This window comes from Giraffa tippelskirchi, chromosome 13 (assembly GCF_054371585.1).
Source record: "Giraffa tippelskirchi isolate mGirTip1 chromosome 13, T2T-mGirTip1v1.2.pri, whole genome shotgun sequence".
Taxonomy (NCBI): domain Eukaryota; kingdom Metazoa; phylum Chordata; class Mammalia; order Artiodactyla; family Giraffidae; genus Giraffa; species Giraffa tippelskirchi.
Window position 1 is genome coordinate 106,625,687 of NC_137287.1, and position 18,214 is coordinate 106,643,900.

Consider the following 18,214-nt stretch of genomic DNA (forward strand, 5'->3'; position numbering starts at 1 on the left):
TGACCACAAAACTGGAGGCAGATGGACATGAGACCCAGCTCTGACATGGCCACTTGTGAGCTCTGACCTTTGACATGTTATTGGTGGGCACTTGTCTATAAATTGCAGTTGATGTTGTCAACTTCAGTGAGTCTTGTTTTTTTGGTCGCCCAGGAGCCATTCCCCCTATTAACAGTATCCTAGGTTTCCTCTGGGAACCTCCCTGCCTACCCCGTCAGCTCGTGTGATTTTTGAGGAGGGTCGATCTCCCACTCTAAGCTCCAGGGGAGGGCCCCAGTCAGCATGCCCCGTCCCCACTGGCCCCAGCGACCCAGAAGGAGCCAGGCTCCAGCAGGACTAGGAAATCTTTCTTTCCTCCTGGATGTGAGCATGGGGAGAGTCGGGATTGCCGCAGCCATCCTGTACTTCCAAGGAGAGACCGTCTTCGTAAATGAGCTTCCCTTGAGAACAGCAGCACCAGGCTCAGAGGCAGAGAACCAGTCTCGGTGACATTGTCTGAATCCTGTGACAAACAGCGCCTGAAACCCACCACATCCTGAGAATTACCACTGTGGAAGCCAGAACAGTCCCGTTTTGCTTCAGCTAGTTTGGGTTGGGATTTCTGTCACTAAGTGACCTGCCTACTCTCAGAGTTAGCACATCAGGTTAGCAGATCAGGCACTGGCAGGGGCAGGAGGGCTGCTCACAGGGCCTGACACCTCAGTGGCCAGGCCCCCTCAGCAGGGAACCTCCCCTGGGTCCTATTCCTCCTGGCAGTAGGGCCATGTGGGCAGCAACCCCCCCCCATCCTGTGTATTAGTCCAGTGAACCCCAGCACCCAAGGTCACCCAGGAACACCTCTGTTGTCTGCCCGGAGCATTGTTTATTATCTGCCGTGGGTGTGCAGGTGACAAGAGTGCATTCCCCGGAAGGTTTGGGCAGAGGAAATGGGGGAACCCCAGGATGGTTGCCTGTCGGTGGGAAGGAGGCAGGAGCTGGCATTACGGGATGAGTGTCCACAGTGAGTTAGGGGCGGTGGAGGGGGCGGAAGATGACCTGGCTGATCTGCCCGGGCATGGTGTAAAAGACGAGGAGGAGGAAGACGGTGATCAGCGCCAGCAGCAGCAGCAGCACCAAGATGCGCCAGTACCGGCGCCAGATGAAGAAGACGAAGGTCTTCAGCGGGTTCACAAACCAGTTGAAGGAGGTTTTGGGGCGGCTGCAGGGGGGCAGGTGGTGTCCGATGAGGAGGAAACCCTGGCTTGTCTCCTCCACCACCCCCACCCCCACCCCCCTACCCCGGATGTGGCCCCGCCTCCTGCGCCCCACTCACTCGGGCTTCTCCAAGGGCTCAGGCTCCTTGCGCCCCTTCCCTACTGGCCGTTTCTCAGCCTCTTCCACAGTCAGCAGCTCAAACTCTGCCTCTACCTTTCCCTGGAAAAGAAGGGACAGAAGCCAAGTTCTTGGGTGGGCTCAGGCCCGACCCCCAACCCCCCCCCACCCCTGTTCCTGCCCGGACCACCACACCCACCATGAGGATGTAGACATTGCCTCCTGAGTCCGAGAACTCTAAGTCTTCCCGCCGGCCTTTCCTCCTCTTCTTCCTCCTCTTCTTGCCAGCCTGAACCTCCCGCTGCTCCCGCTCCTCGTCCTCCGGCTCCCGCAGCTTCACTACTGGCCACCAGCCCCGCAAGCGGCGGCAGCGAAACAAATTACACCTGGGTGCGGCCCCGTGCCGGGCCAACCGTATGGAGCAGAGCTCGGGGCCCCGGGCCCCTCGCACCATGTCCGGTAGCTGCAGCTCCAGGGATCCTGCAAGTCCAGAGCGCTCTGGATTAGGCAGGAGCAGGAGGTCTGTCTGAGCCAAACTCCCATCCCTGAGAGTGACTCCAAGGAAAGCAGACCCCAGAGCTAGAAAGTGACTGATGGCTGACCGAATCCTGGGAGATGGAACTCAAGGTATCTAGAGCTAGAATAGCAGTCCAGTGGTTAAGACTCTGCACGCCCAATGCAGGGGCCCCAGGTTCAATCCCTAGTCAAGAAACTAGATCCCGCACACTGCAACAAAAGTCCCAGCTGCAGCAACTATGACACCTCCCGAAGACAAATAAATAATTTTTAAGAAGGAGCTAGGATGTGGTGGTCAGGCCACAGCTATGGACCACACACCGCAGCCCAAATGTCAGCAGGTTGTCCTATGGGACACAGCAGGGACTAACAGCTGGAGTGCCAGAGTAACCTGAGCTCAGGTCAAATTAGAGGACTGAGTCGGAGACTGGGTGGGAACAGAGGTTATGATGCTCAGGACTGAATAAATTCAATAAATTAGGCCAGAAAGCAAAAGTTAGTGACTTGGATCTGAAATCCAGGATTCAGGGTTGGGTTAGAGTAGGGAAACCAGGGGCCAAGGGCAGAGCAATGAGGGCAGAAATCGGGGCTAGGGTGGAGGTGGGAGGACAGTTCAGCAGTACCAAGGAAATCGTTGGCAGAGATGCGGTCATAGTCCCAGACTTGCAGGACCAGCACGGCCGGCTGCCGGAATTCAGCTTCTTCCAGGGCGAAGGGTCCAGGGCGGCGCCGGACGCTCACCTCGCGCTCCGTGGGCAGGTAGTCAAAGCGGAACACGAAACGCCAGTTGAAGTTCCCCTCCCCGGTCAGAGAGTTGAAGTGAACGTCTGTCTCCTGTTTGTCGTGCTCCAGCCCTTTCACCCAGCTGGGACCAGGGAAAAGGTAGAGGCCAAGAGAGTGGGCATCTGTGCTGGGCCGAGTCCAGAATCAGCTCCTCACCCAGTATGCCCCTCTGCTCACCCTCAGGCTGGTCCCTCCACCCAGCTCCCCATGCCATCAAGGGCGCATGGGACAGGCAGGGCTCTGGCTCAGCCCAGGACCCAAGCCCCTGTTCGCAGTCTCACCTTGGTACACAGCCATGTGCCCGGCTCGGCCTGCAGGCCTACCTTTTCACATAGATGTCACTTGACATCTCTCCAGTGAGCGGGTTCACGTCATCCAGAACTACATCCTCTGTGTTCCAGATGATGACTCGGAGCTCATAGCTGAGGAATGTATTGGGGCAGGGTTTTTAGATTCTTGAGAGGGGTCCTGGGAGGAGCTGCAGGAAGGACCTGGGCCAGGGCCACTGACACTCAGCAACTGGAGTGTGCCTAGCCGGATGATCAGATGTCTGTGGTCCCTTGAAGGGGCAGCCCCAGGTATCACTGACCACTCCAGCCACTGCGGATGGCACCAGGAATGGTCTGCTGACACACGCTGGGTCACTGAGATTTTCCCTCCCGTAAATTTGGAATCAAGACCCTGAAAATGTGAGTCCCAAAGCATCAGGCATAGATCTGGAGCCACCACAAGCTGAAGTGCTGTGCCAGTGGAGAGAGCCAGTCTGCAGAGAAACACCAAGTGGGGATGAGAGCATGAAGCCCCTAAAGGACAGAAGGAGGGGCTGCGACATTCTTGATCCTACCCCAGATAGCCCTTTCCTGGGCTGTCAAGTGGTTTCCAGATATCTGTTGTTTTGTCCAGTGTTAATTTCCCCTCATTTGTTGACAGCACCTTGATTTTCTGTTGGTGACCCTACCCCCACTACTGTCAGCTGTCATACCGGTGGGTCTGTCACCTAGGGGACATCACCCAGGACTGACCAAGGGTCTGTCACCTAGGGGACATCACCCAGGACTGACCAATCAATGTATTACAGCCCCCTAATCACAGTGATTGGTTCAGGGATCAGCATTTGACCCAAGCTGGTCCAATGATAGTTAGCCCAAGACTTTTGCTCTAACTGGGAAAGAGATGTTTATTTTTTTGCTCAAGTAGTCTGGTTGGTAAGATGTAAGCTTGCGCTGTTAAAAGTCACTTTGACCCCAGACTGCGAAAGCTTCCATGAGAGTAACACCAAGGAAAGCAGAGCCCAGAGGTAGAAAGTGACAGATTGCTGATGATATCTGAAGTGCACACACTCCCCACTCAGACCAGCTCAGGTCAGAAGGTAGTTAAGTGGTACTTGGACTCTTTTCAGTTACAAGTGACACCCAACTCACAGTGGCTTATGAAAAAACAGAATAATGGCTCGCCTACCTGAAGTCTGGGTCAGCTCTGCCTGCTTCACCAGGGGCCCTTGTCCAAGCTGGCCAAGATGTGCCAGCCCCATGGGAGGAGGGGCCAGGACTCCTCTTACCTGATTGGCTGCCGAGGCTTGATGTCAACTGGGGGTGGGGTAGGTACATCTCTGGGGAAGATGTCAATCCACATGTGAAGAGACCCCTGGGGGCACAGGACCCGGCTGAAGGGTCTTCCTGGGGTCCCACCTCCCCTAACAGCCCTGGGGCCAGAGGTTGTGCCTTGCCCCAGGTGGAAAGGAGAGCTGGGGTCAGGAGGGCAGATCCTAGGGGATGAGGATGAAGGCGGGGTCTGAACTGGGGATTCCAGGGTTGAGGTTAGACTAGGGGTTCAGAGATGAGGCCCTGGAAGTGGAAGCCTGAGATCAAAAGTGAGATCCAGTGTTCCCAGGTCCAGATCCTAGAAATCTGGGGTAGAGGTCAGGTTGGGAGTGCCAGGTCTGAGCCTTGGTAGCACAGGGCTGGGACTCCTTCAGAACCAGAGCCTGGGGTGAAGGGAGGGGGTCCAGGATGGAAGTGCAAGACTGGAGTGGGGAGGGTGGGGACAAGGATCAAGAGCCAGAGTCAGAAGTGGCCGTGCCCAGGTCCAGGACCAAGTGAGAGTCCTGGGGCTCTGGGGATGCACCCTGAGCCCTCCTTCACCTGCAGCAGCCCTGGGCTGCGGGGATGGTAGAGGGGCCGTGTTTCTACGTGCTCAGGTACTAGCTGGATCCCAAGCCCTGGCATCTCCTGCCAGCGCCGCAGCACCAGCAATGCCTGGGCCTCCTCAGAGACATCCCTTGCCACCTTGGAGCCCCTGATACCTACAACAAGAGGTTCATGAGCTTGGGTTCCACACAGTTCCCAACTCTGCTCCCTTCCTCCCAACCCCCTACCCTCAATAGACGCTCTGGGCTGAGGCAACTGCTGTACTGGACAAACCCATTCCCTGGGAGGGCATGTCCACAATGCATAGAAAGTGGCGGATGCTGCTGTAACAACTTTTGCCAGTGAAAAGCTAGCAGTTGGGGGACAGTGGGATTGGAGGGGCTGTGGCCTTTGTGCAAACCTTGTTTAGAGAACAGACCACTGGCCATGTATGAAGCACAAGCTAAATTCTGCACCATTTTGTATATTGCATGGGACCCCTGTGTCCTCAATTAGCTATGGCTCTGAGAGGTTCACTAGGGCTCCCCGGAGATCTCACACTCACCAACAAAGACCATTTTCTCTCCACTATTGTCCTTACTCAGCCAAACTCACCTCTGCTTGCAGAGGGAGGCGGGATCTTTGGGGACACATTAGGCTGATCATCAGTGACCTTCCCCATACCTTGCTCTACCATCTTGCCCCGTCTGGATTGTCCAACAGAGAGAGGCTGATACCTGGGGGCAGAGTCTCTGGCGGTGTCAGAAACAGTTTGCTGCCCACCTTGACAGCCTCGACTCGATATTCAGGCGGGGGGAGGCCACAGCGTTGGCATAGCCCCGCCAGGATCTGAGAAGGCCGGAATGCATCACGCCAGGCATTGTACCCATCCCTGCAGGTGGAAATGGAAGGTGCCTCAGTTGGATCCAGCATATAAACATAGTTGGGCATAGGGGCAGGGATGGGGACCCTTGAGGATTTAGGGTCCAGGTTCATAACTCTACTGGAGAACAGGTTAGTCCTCGCTTACAGTAATGGTGAAAATCAAGTATGTATGCTGGATGTTCCTATGAAAGAGATACTGATATTATTACCCCCATTTGGCAGATGAGGAAACTGAAGCTCAAGGAAGTCAAGTGACTTGCTAGTTACAGATCCCAACTCCCAAGCCCATTTCTTGACCAATAATCTATAATGTTTTGGTTGCAGGAGAGTCCCCTGCTATGAAATCAAAGGATCTGGACCTTCAGGTGGGATGTGAACTTGAACGTCTTTGGTCGGACTTAGAATGACTCCCGAGGGCCCTGTGGGACTCACACATCATACTGGGACGCCAGCCCACAGTTAGCCCTGTGGTGGCTATAGAATCGGTTTTCCAGATCAATGTGGGTCTCTCCGATGAGGTCATCAGAGCCCACAAGGTCATGATCAAACACAGCTACCGTCAGCTCAGGCTCAGCAGGGAGAGAAATGCTGAGTTCCAGGACCCTGGCCGGGAGAGAGCACAGATGAGAACACCCCCACGCCCTGGGGGTGGACTCAGCACCTCTGTCCGTTCCCCCACCGTCACCACCAGCTGCCTGAGTGAGAGTCACAGGGCCAGACGGCAAAGTTACTCCCCATCCCCAAGCCCAGGGCCCAGCCTCACTCTCCAAAGATGGGGTTCAGCTGCTTGGGGATGTATCGTTCCTTGGTGTCCAGCCGCTCCCGGCCAGCGCTCACCACCACATAGGGGTCTGCTTTGCCATTGGGGTCTGCAGGAGCCAGGTTGGTAGCCTAGGGAGACAGTATGGGGTGGAAATGAGAGAAACGTCAAAACCCAAGGTTGCCCTTGCTGGGCCTACTCTCCGATTTAGTAAAAACAGGAAGTTACCACGGAAAATTCTTCCACTGCAAGACATTAGCAGAGAGGTTGGATGAGGTGGCTTACTTTCTTTTAACTTATTATTGAAATACAGTAATTATTGCCATAAAAATAGGTATAACAGGAATATAATGAAGGCTTCCCTGGTGGTCCAGTGGTTAAGAATCCACCTGCCAATGCAGGGGACATGGATTCAGTCCCTGGTCCATGAAGATTCCATGTGTCGAGGGGCAACTGAGCCCGTGGACCACAACCGAGCTCACACTCTGGAGCCCACAACCCTCACCATGAGAAGCCACTGCAATGAGAAGCCAACACACTGCAACTAGAGAGGAGCCCCTGCTTGCCACAACTAGAGAAAGCCCGTGTGCAGCAACGAAGACCCAGTGCAGCCATAAATAAATAAATACAACTTAATATATATATATATATATAATGAAGCAAAATACGTGGAAACATGTATAGTCAGTTCAGTCTTTTTTTGTTAAATTAAGAATATTTTAACTAAATACAAAAATAATACAATGAGCATGTGTGTGCCCAGCTTCATAAATAAAACACTACCAATAAATGTCTCTTGAGTCCCTGACCAGATTTAATTCCCTTTCCATCTCTAAAGTAGGGAGAACTCTTTATTTGGGGTTTTTTAATTGGGGTTTCTCACACACACACACACAAAAAGAAAAAATACTTCTGTTACATATACATGCATCCCTAAGCAATATATAGCATGATTTTTCATGGTTTACACTGTATGTAGAAAACTTACTTTTTCTATTTTTGAAAACTAGGTAATTTAGTAAATATATAACTTATGCATAAATTACTGAAATAGAATTTTTACACAGCAGAGTTCCAGTTGCTCCTCATCTTTCCCAGCACTTGGTATTGTCAATCTTTTTTATTTTCGTCATTCTCATGCACATAAAATTGAAGCTCATTGACGTTTAATTTGTGTTTCTCTGCTGATGAAGCATGTTGAGCTTTTTTTTTTTCACTTTTTAATGTGCTTATTAGCCTTGTATATATATATTTGCTTTTGTGAAATGACTTCAAATCTTTTGTTCCATCATTGAGTTTTTAATTTTCAATATTACATTTCTAATTTCTAAACATTCTAACTGGTCCTTCAAACTTGCTGTTTATTTGTAATGGTCTCTTGTTCCTTGCTCATTTTAATTTCATTCTATTTCTTTAAACATTTCATATTCTCTATCTAATCATTCCAATATCAATGACCTTGGAGTCTGAATCTGTTGTTATTTTTGCTAACTCTTACTCCTGATGGCCTTTTTCTTTTTCTTATGGTACTTTTTAATCATGACTCATTTTGGTATGACTCAAGCTGAGGGCTTGTTGTGGGTGTTCTCTGCCAGGGAGGGTTTGTTTTCATTCCTGCCAGTTCCCTAGGCAAACTACCAACCTGCAGCCACTTTAAATTAAATCCTCCAAGCCCTCTTGCTCTAGAGCCCACACACCACAACTACTGAGCCCAAGTGTTGCAACTACTGAAGCCCTCGCGCCTAGATCCCCTACTCCACAACAAGAGAAGCCGCCACAATGAGGAGCGCCACAATGAGGAGCCTGTGCACCTCAACTAGAGAAAGCCCTCTCGCAACAACAAAGCCCCATAGCAACCAAAATCAATAAACAAGTAAATGAACGAATGAATGAAATCTTCCAGCTGAGCCTGTGGGGATCACACCAGGGGTGAGAATGTAGCTTGTGGTCGTGGATGCTTAGGGAGACTTTTCCCCTCTAACCAATGCCAGGGTTAAGACAGGCAAGCTTCCTTGGTGTCTCCTTCTGCCTTGCAAGTTCCTATCTTTGTTCATCCTTATGCTGAAGGTGTAGGTGTGGGGGCTCCAGGTGGCCCCGGGATTTCATCTTCTGTCCTCACTGCTTGTCATGAGAAAGAGGAGATCTCTCTGGTCAGCAGTGAATATGGGGTGAAAGCCAGCTTTACTACTCCTTTTTTCTAAGTTCCTGTATTAGCTATACTTTCATATTTTCTGTATTCTTTTCTTTTATTTGTTTTTGGCTGTGCAGGGACTACTCTTCATTGTGGTGTGCAGGCTTCTCATTGTGGTGGCTTCTCTTGTTGTGGCTCGCAGGCTCTAGAGCTCAGGCTTTAGGTGCAGGGGCTCAGTTGCCCCAAGGCATGTGGAATCTTTCCTGATTGAACCCTGTGGTCCCTGCACTGGCAGACAGATTCTTAACCACTGGACCACCAGTCCAATTTTCTGTATTCTTGATGCTCTGGTATCTGGGGCTGTACTGATCCTGGAGAGACTGCCCCTGCCAGGGAGACTAATTCCTAGAGTTAGGAAGCAACACATTTGCCAGAGTACTTTTCATATACAAACCAACTAATCCAGAAAAGCCATACAACATCCAACCACCTCCTCTATCTGGCCTTTATACTCCAGAAAGTAATATTCCTCTACTTTTATCATCCCCACGGCCAGGTTCAGACAGCTAGAGACAGTGAGACAACTCCTGTACCCTAAAGCCCATAGGAATTATTCAAACTAGCCAGTCATAAACCTGCTTATGCTGCCTTGCCCCACCTTTCCATCAAACACACACACACACACACACACACACAACAAAGGCTCTGGCCCTCATACTCTCCTTGTTCCTTCTGCCTTTTGACTGGCCCTCATGTTTTCCTGGGTGACCCTGCAAGGCACAGCCTGCCCCACCTCTAGAAAACCGAAACAAACAACAGACAATCTTTTCAATGGCAGCCATCTGATCTATTGGCTTCACCATATGTGGATAATAACAAAATCGTGGGTGCATTTTAAAGCAGTTCCTGCTTTTACTTTGGGTTTTTTTTCTACCTAAAATCTCTTACTTTCTTGGAAGTTCAGCATTGCATTTAAAAGATGTTTTTGAAGTGTTGAAGTTTCTCAAAAAACTGAAAATAGAGTTGCGATATGATCCAGCAATCCCACTCCTGGGCATACCCAGAAAAAAATTGCACTTCAAAAAGATACAGGGAATTCCCTGCAGTCCAGTGGTTAGGACTCTTTGCTTTCCACTACAGGGAGCAAATGTTCGATCCTTGGTCAAGGAACTAAGATCCTGCATGCCTCTTGGCATGGCCAAAAAAAAAATAGAGAAAATAAAACAACAACAAAAAAGATACATGTACTCGTGTGTTCATAGCAGCACTATTCACAATAACCAAGACATGGAAACAACCTAAATTTCCATTGACAGATGAATGGATAAAGAAGATATGATATATGTATATGATACCATATATATATATATATACACACACACACACACAATGGAATACAATTCAGCATAAAAAATAATGAAATAATGCTATTTGCAGCAACATGGATAGAGCTAGAGACCCTATATGCGAGACAGAATAAGAGACACAGATGCATAGAACAGTCTTACGGACTCTGAGGGAGAAGGTGAGGGTGGGACGTTCTGGGAGAATAGCATTGAAACATGTATATTATCATATGTGAAACAGAACACCATTCCATGTTCAATGCATGAGACAAATGCTCAGGGCCGGGGCAATGGGATGGCCCAGAGGGATGGGATGGGGAGGGAGGTTGGTGGGGGGTCCAGGAAGGGGAACACATGTAAACCCGTGGCTGATTCATGTCAATGTATGGCAAAAACTATTACAATATTGTAAAGTAATTAGCCCCCAACTAAAATAAATAAATTTATTTTAAAAAAAATAAATAAATAAAGTGAAGTAAGTCAGAGAGAGAAAGACAAATACCATATATCACTTACATGTGGAATCTAAAAGATGACACAAATGAACTTATTTATGAAACAGAAACAGACTCACAGACATAGAGAACAGACTTGTGGTTGCCAAGGGGGAGGAGGTGGGGAAGGGATGGATTGGGAGTTGGGGATTAGCAGATGCAAACTATTATATGTAGGATGGATAAACAACAAGGTCTTACTGTACAGCACAGGGAACTATATTCAACATCCTGTGATAAATCATAATGGACACATGAAAAGGAATATATATATATATACAACTGAATCACTTTGCTTCACATCAGAAATTAACACATTGTAAATCAACTATGATTCAATGAAATTTTTTAAAAAATGTTAAGATGTCTTTAAAATTTGATTCAGCATTTTTAGCTTTTGGTGAGTGATGCTAGCTTTAATCCTCAGGGTGTGCTCTTCCCCCTTAAGACATAGACTCTGCTGACCTTGAGCTCTGATGAGTGATGTCCTCTCTCCCTTCCTTCATGCACATGACTCCATCTGCACAGCTCTTGGAGGTTCTTCAGCTGCCCTGGTGGTTTGCAATTTTAAGGCTCTGATTTCAGCATAATTGGAACTCAGAGTTTTTGTTAGTTGTTCTTGTTTGGGGGTGATTTTCAGGAAAAGGAAGGGGAAACGCCCCATTGGTGCCACCTTCCACAAACTGGGAATCATCAAACTTGCTTACTTCATCCAAATTTGTGTTGGGAGATATATCCTTGTTGCTACATGTTACTGTAGTTCGTTCAGTTTAACTGTAGTATTTGTTATATGACCGATACACACACTCTCTCTCTCCTGTTTAGGAACACTTAGGACCTAATCCTAATTAGGTTATTTCTAAATTTTTTATTATTACAAATAATACTAGAATGAGCATATATGTTTTCTAAGACACATTATATGAAAAATTTTCTAAGATTTTATCTAGAAGCATAATTACTGGGTATTGGCTATGAGAATCTTCCATTTGACAACATATTGTACATCTTACTACAAACTGTTCTCCAGAGTTGTTATAACAATTTACATTCTGTGGCAGGCAGAATAAATCGCCCCACAAGATGTCCAAGTATCCCTGAACCTATGAATATCTTACTTTACGTAGTAAAAGAGACTTTGCAGATGTAATTAAAGATCACAAGATGAAGGGAGTAGCCTAGATTATCCAGGTGAGTCCAATATAATCACAAAGGTTTTTATAAGTGAAAGAGGGAGATGAGAGAGTCAGGGAGAGAGATTTGAAGGTGCTACACTGCTGGTTTTGAAGATGGAGGAAGAGGTCATGAGCCAAGATACACAGGCTCCCTGTAGAAGGTCAAAAACACAAGCAAATGATTGTTTGCAAGAGTCTGTAGAAGGAAGGCAATTGGGCCAACACCTTGATTTCAACCCAGTGCAACCTGTTTTGGATTTCTGCTTTTCCGAAGAGCAAGATGATAGATAGGCGATAAGTATGCGGTAACTGGTTGCAGCAGCAAAGGGAATTAATGCCTCCTTCTACCAGCACTGCGGTAGAGTTCTACAGCTGCCCAGCCCCTGTCTAATCTTGCCAATCAAAGGGAGGGAAATTTGTCATGGTTTCAATTATTTGCCTGTCAGATTACAATTAAGGTGCAGGTTTTGTTGCTGTTGTTTTGTTTCTTTGGTCGCACTGCACAGCCTGTGAGACCTTAGTTCCCTGACCAACGATCAATCAAACCCTCACCAGCCCCCAACCCCCACCCCTGCATTGGAAGGACAGAGTTTTAACCACTGGGCCATCAGGGGAGTTCTAAGTTGTAGGACTTGTTAATATGTTTATTGACCATTGGAATTTCTTCTCAAGTCAATTCCCTTTTCATAGTTCTTTCTCAATTTTTCTTTTTGGTCTTCTTACAGATTTGCAGGAGTTGCTTAAACATATTGCAGACACTAGCCCTTTATTGATTATGCATAGGGTAAATATCTGACCCCAGCCTGTGTTTAGGCTGTCATTTAATCTAACGGGTCTATGGATGCCTAGAAGTTTAGTCTGAATGGAGTCACATGTGTTATTTTTTTTCCTAATTTAGGAAAACTTCCCCCCACCTAAGATCATAAAGATATCTTAACATTTCCTTATAGTTTTGCTTTTCATAATCAAATATCAGATTTGGCTGGATTTTTTTGTGGATGCTATAAGTTAGGAATTTCATTTTATTTTATTTTTTCCACACAAATAATCCATCTGCATGGGACCACTTACAAAACAGTCTCATTTCTCCCCCAAATGATCTGCAGTGCCAACTTTGGTGTAAATTTCTACGTCTGTTTTTTTTTTTTTTTCTTATGGTCAAGATGAGCAGCTTGCAGGATCTTAGTTCCCTGACCAGGGATCAAACCTGGACTCCCAGCAGTGGAAGCATGGAGTCCTAACCACTGGATCACCAGGGAATTCCCATCTGTTTCTGTTTTTTTTTTTTTAACTTCTACCCACTTCTACCCTGTTCCATCGGCCTAATCATCTGTTCCCATGCCAAAACCACACTGCCTTAATTACCATAGCTTATAAGAATTCTTGTCTTCCTACATTGTTCTTCAAAATTGTCTTGACTACTCTTGGTACTTTGTTCTTCCATAGAAATTTTAGAATTAGCTTTTTAATTCCAGGGTAGCAACCCTTAGCCTTGTGCCTGGCTTATAGTACACACTACACTGCTTGAATTGCATTTTCCCTTTCTTTCCACTCCTTAACCATCCACACTCTTTAGGTAAATCAGTCCCTTTAGTTTCTAGTTTATTCTTCTGGTATTCTGGTGCACAGAGGAACAAACGCATAAATTCCTTGGCTCTTTCTCTTTCTTACGTGGAGAGCGCCACACTGTAGGTACTCTTTTGTATTCTGCTTTTTTCACTTTATACTAGGTCTTGGAAATCACGCCATATCAGTTCAGAGATCTTCTTCATTCTTTTTTTACAGCTGCATAGTACACTGGTGTGTGGACTTAAAAACCATAGTTTATTCACCCATTCTGCTATGTATGTGCATTTAATAAGATTTGATTGGGGACTTCCCTGGTGGCCCAGTGGATAAGATTCTGCACTCCAAACGCCCAGGATCAATCCCTGGTTGGAGAACTAAGATCCCACATACTGCAACTAAGCTCACATGCCGCAAAGTACTGCATGTTGCAAAGAAGACCCAGCACAGCCAAAATAAATGATAAATTTTAAAAATAAAACAAAAAATGACATTTGATTTTTAATGGCACTCCAGCTTCAGATATTTTATTATTTTCAAAGGGAAAGTGAAAAGTGGAAGTGAAAGTCTCTCAGTCATGTTTGACTCGTTGTGACTCCGTGGACTGTGGTCCATGGAATTCTCCAGGCCAGAATACTGGAGTGGGTAACCATTCCCTTCTCCAGGGGATCCTCCCAACCCAGGGATTGAACCCAGGTCTCCCGCATTGCAGGTGGATTCTTTATCAGCTGAGCCACCAGGGAAGCCCTTATTTTCAAAACTGCCCAGCAAGTTTTTTTAAGTATTATTTATTATTTATTTATTTGGCTGCCCTGGGTCTCAGTTGCAGCCTGTGGGATCTAGACCCCTGATGAGAGATCAAACCCGGGCCCCCACTGGAAGGGCAGAGTCTCAGCCACTCGTCCACCAGGAAAGCCCTGCCAGTCAATTTCTATAGTCTTTTGTTCTCTGCCTGTGAAATAATTTTAAACAGCTGTTTTGTATTTTAATATCTGAAAATTCTAACATCCAAAGCCTTTAGAGATCTAATTCTCCTTTGTGTTATTTCTTTCTCACAATTCTTCCTGATGCTTGTTTTCTTATATAGATTGTCATTTAGGATTGTGAACCCAAATTTGGTTATCTAAATCTCTGGAGTCTGTGAAGACTGCTTTGGGACCACTTTAAGCCGATTTCTCAGCTTTGAATTTTCTGGATTATGCAGAAAATAAAATCTCAAGTCTTAGGGATTTCCCTGGTGGTCCTGTGGTTAAGACTTCACCTTGCAATGTAGGGGACGTGGATTGGATCCCTGGTTGGGGAACTAAGATCACACATGCTGCAGAGCAACTAAGCCGGTGGGCTGCAGCTACTGAGCCCGTGCACCACAACTAGAGTCCGTGCTCCACAACTAGAGTCTGTGTGCCACAACTAGAATCCATGTGCCACAACTAGAGTCCGTGTGCCACAACAAGAGTCCATGTACAACAACATGAAGATGCCATGTGACACAACATACATCCTGCATGCCGAAACTAAGACCTGGCACAGCCAAATAAAGAAATACATTTAAAAAAAATTCAAGTCTTACATCAATATGAGGGCAAAACTCTAATAATAAATCCTCAGGAAAGGTATTTTTTCTGTTTCACCCAGCTGGAACAGAGGCTGAGACAGACCATTTATCTTGCAGGCTCTTTTTCCAGTGGGTGGGCTTCCTCCTGACCCCCTTTCACTGACAGTAGAGCTCTTCCCGGGTCCTGCTTTATGCAAGTGGCTTAGTTGTGTCTCCCACACCTTGTATAGGCTGTTTGGTATTAGAACCTAAGCCTTGGGGTCTGGATATTCTCAAGAGAATCTGACTTCAGGGCTTGTCAGGGATTCTGCTGTTTCCTCATTTGACCATTGAGAATTCCCCTTCTTATGAGTTTAGCATTTGTATAAAAGACTGCTTATCTAGCATTTCTAGATGTATTATATCAGGAAATTATTTCAGACCATCTAGGCTGCAATGCTGTTAGAAGCAGAAGGTCCAGATGACTGCAAGGTCTCCAGAGACTTCAGGAAACAGGTGTCTTATGATATAAATAGAAGGGAGGGAAGGACTTCCCTGGTGGTGCAGTGGTTAACAATCTACCTTGCAATGTAGGGTTCAATCCCTGGTCAGGGAACTAAGATCTCATATGTCGTGGGGCAACTAAGCCCGAGCACCACAATGAATACCCAGTGCAGCCAAAATTTGAGAAACAATAAATAAATAAATAGAAGGGAAAGGACCTTCTTTCCTGTTGTCTAGGATGAATGTACTGTTGGGACTGAGATATGGGATGTGGGAGCAGAAGGAAGAGGGGAGTGGGGCAGGGGAGTCTGGACTTTTCCACAGGTACAAAAACACCTATAAAATAAGGATAATTACCAAACTAGTATGTCTAGTCTACGAGTAGTCTAAAAAACTAGACCAAGTTACTGATGCATCATCTCATTTGATTCTCCAATTGCTCTGAAGACAGCATATCTTATCTGCCTGTAGACAGATAAGGATACTGAGTCCCCAAACAAAGCATAGTGGGACTTCCCTGATGGTCCAGTAGCTAAGACTCTGCACTCCTACTGTAGGAGGTCCAGATTCGATCCCTGGTCAGGGAACTAGATCCCACATGTCACCCTCGCACCATGACTAGAGAAGCCTGCACGCTGCAACGAAGACCCATCTCAGCCCCTCAAAAAACAAAATAAAAATGTTTTTTTAAAAAAGCAAAGCTTTGTGCCCAAAGTTAACAGTTCATAGGTGATGCAAAGCTGTTCCTCTTTACAGCTTGTATTCAGGACTAGAGACACCAAAAAACAAAAAGAAAAATGTTTACAGAAAAGAAGCCATCATAATTAGATACAGAACATACTGTATTGTCTCTGACCATGAAATATTAAAGGAAAAAGAGCCAAGTAATTCACATTATCTAGTGTATGCACTAGGATGCTTAGATTATGGCAGAAGAGTACCACAGAATGTTTCTTTAAATTACATCTTAGAATCCCTATATTTAAACTAGATAAAAGTACAGCATCTGCTCTGTGCTGGGAGTAAATGTGTAGCAACCCCCTCACTCCCTTCATTCTCTGAGATGCCTTTAAGGAAACTTCAGGGCCCTGCTGAGTGCCATATGAAAACCCTGCTGGTCCAGCGGTTAAGAATCCACTTGCCAATACAGGGGACACAAGTTCAATCTCTGGTCCGAGAAGATCCCACATGCCACGGAGCACATAAGCCCACGTGCTGTGACTATCGAAGCCCGTACTCCGCAACAAGAAAAGCCACTGTAGTGAGAAGCCTGGGCGTTGCAATGAAGAGTAGCCCCTGTTCACCGCAACTAGAGAAAGCCCTCGCATAGCAATGAAGACCCAGGGCAGCCAAAAATAGTTAATTCATTAAATGATTGACTTTTTTTTTTTTTACGCTTCACGAATTTGCGTGTCATCCTTGCGCAGGGGCCATGCTAATCTTCTCTGTATCGTTCCAATTTTAGTATATGTGCTGCCGAAGTGAGCACTGATTGACTTTTTTTAAAATAAAAAAAATCCTGCAGCAGTGGGAAGACCTGTACAAAGGCTTTGGTGGGAGGCCATCACGAAGCTTTATGGGTTGTGCTCTTCCTGGAATTACTCTCCCCACTCTTTTAATATGAGACTAGAACTACAAATAAGGAGTCAGAAGATCTAAGCAGTAAATTCAGGTTCTGCCATGAGCAAGTTGTGTAACCTTGGGGAGTCTCTTAACTTTGTGCCTAAGATTTCCCACCTGAAAAATGAAAAAGCTGGACTCTGATCCCTTCTGTCTGTAGGTTTTGTGTACATTACCTTTGCTGGACTTAGAGGCATGCAGGGTCAATGGATGCTCACCTTTACAACATATACTCTAACCAGGAGCTTGATGGGCCGGTTCTGTGGGATCCCCCGGGAGACCTGGGGCTCAGAGAAGGACACTGCCTCTGATTCTGGGTAAATGAGGAAGGAGCCCTGGGTAGGATGGGAGTGGGGAACAGAAAAAACACTGTTAAGAGAGACTTCCTCCTGCATCCCCATCTGTGCTCCCTGGTCCCCCATTCATCCCCCAAACAAACCTTGAACTTGCCCACAAGCTTTCCAGACCCTTCATCCTCTCCATCTCCACCCTGAGCCCCCTGCCCACGGTACAGGGGAAACACATTCAGCCAGTCTTCAAACTGGTTAAACTCTTCCTCTAGGGAGGTGTTGTAAATCTGAAAGGCAAGGACCTCAGTGACAGCCCGATGTTTCAGAATCCGAGCAAAATTCCCTCTCCCAGCACCCAGTTACCTTCAGAGTGGCGAGTGCTTTTTTCTGGGATACAGAGCCTGTGACTTCAGGCTCACTCTGGTCGTGGGCTTCCCCATCCATAGAAATGGGGTGAACCCGATCTGGGAACAGCAGAAATGCCCCATTAGAAACTGGTGTGGGGCTTCACTGGTGATCTAGTGGTTAAAAATCACCTGCCAATGCAGGGGACGCAGATCTGATCCCTAGTCCAGGAAGATCCCACATGCCGTGGAGCAACTAAGCCCATGCACCACAACTACTGAGCCTGTGCGCTCTAGAGCCTGCAAGTTGCAAATACAGAGCCCACAGACTGCAACTACTGAAGTCCATGTGCCTAGAGCCAGTGCTCCACAACAAGAGAAGCCACCAGAATGAGAAGCCTGTGTACCACAAGAAAGAGGAGCCCCCACTGGCTGCAACTAGAGAAAGCCTTGCACGCAGCAACAAAGACCCAGCACAGCCAAAAATAAATAAATAAATCTTAAAAAGAGAGAAAGAAGCATGGTGTTGGGAAAGGGAGGGAGACAGAAAGAGGAAAAGCAAGAAAGCCCATCTCTTACCTGAATCCCCAGGGTCATCCATTTCATCCTCATCAAAGTTGGCCTGAAATCAATCAGATCAGAGATCAGGGCAGATCAGAGATCCTTCCCTTCCCTTCACCTCCTTCATCTACCCCTTTCCCAGGATAGGGAGCTGGGAAACTTTAGTTCAGTTCTAGCTGGGTAAGCCCACTTGTGTTTTCAAAGCCTTAGTTTATCATGTAGTCCTGATATGTAACCATCAGTTACATGTGGAACTGCTGAGCGCTTG

At 47.0% G+C, this 18,214-nt stretch overlaps 1 protein-coding gene and 1 non-coding gene across 2 annotated transcripts in view; both read right to left on the reverse strand.

The window, feature by feature from the left end:
• Nucleotides 1-847: 847 nt before the first annotated feature.
• Nucleotides 848-18,214, reverse strand: part of LOC145533154 (fer-1-like protein 4) — a 38,296-nt gene continuing 20,929 nt past the window's right edge. Inside the window, exons 32-45 of the mRNA XM_081559938.1 lie at nt 17,965-18,007; nt 17,405-17,505; nt 17,191-17,328; nt 16,970-17,086; nt 6,385-6,512; nt 6,054-6,224; nt 5,474-5,628; nt 4,752-4,912; nt 4,169-4,254; nt 2,934-3,032; nt 2,451-2,692; nt 1,511-1,791; nt 1,313-1,413; nt 848-1,198 (exon numbers count right to left, since the gene is read on the reverse strand). Coding sequence (XP_081416064.1) covers nt 1,006-1,198; nt 1,313-1,413; nt 1,511-1,791; nt 2,451-2,692; nt 2,934-3,032; nt 4,169-4,254; nt 4,752-4,912; nt 5,474-5,628; nt 6,054-6,224; nt 6,385-6,512; nt 16,970-17,086; nt 17,191-17,328; nt 17,405-17,505; nt 17,965-18,007 — 2,016 coding nt within the window. The 3' untranslated portion in view covers nt 848-1,005. The remainder of the gene's footprint in view (nt 1,199-1,312; nt 1,414-1,510; nt 1,792-2,450; nt 2,693-2,933; nt 3,033-4,168; nt 4,255-4,751; nt 4,913-5,473; nt 5,629-6,053; nt 6,225-6,384; nt 6,513-16,969; nt 17,087-17,190; nt 17,329-17,404; nt 17,506-17,964; nt 18,008-18,214) is intronic.
• LOC145533658 (U6 spliceosomal RNA) lies at nt 16,514-16,620 on the reverse strand. Its single transcript, XR_014074238.1, has one exon. It is a non-coding gene; the product is annotated as a U6 spliceosomal RNA (small nuclear RNA).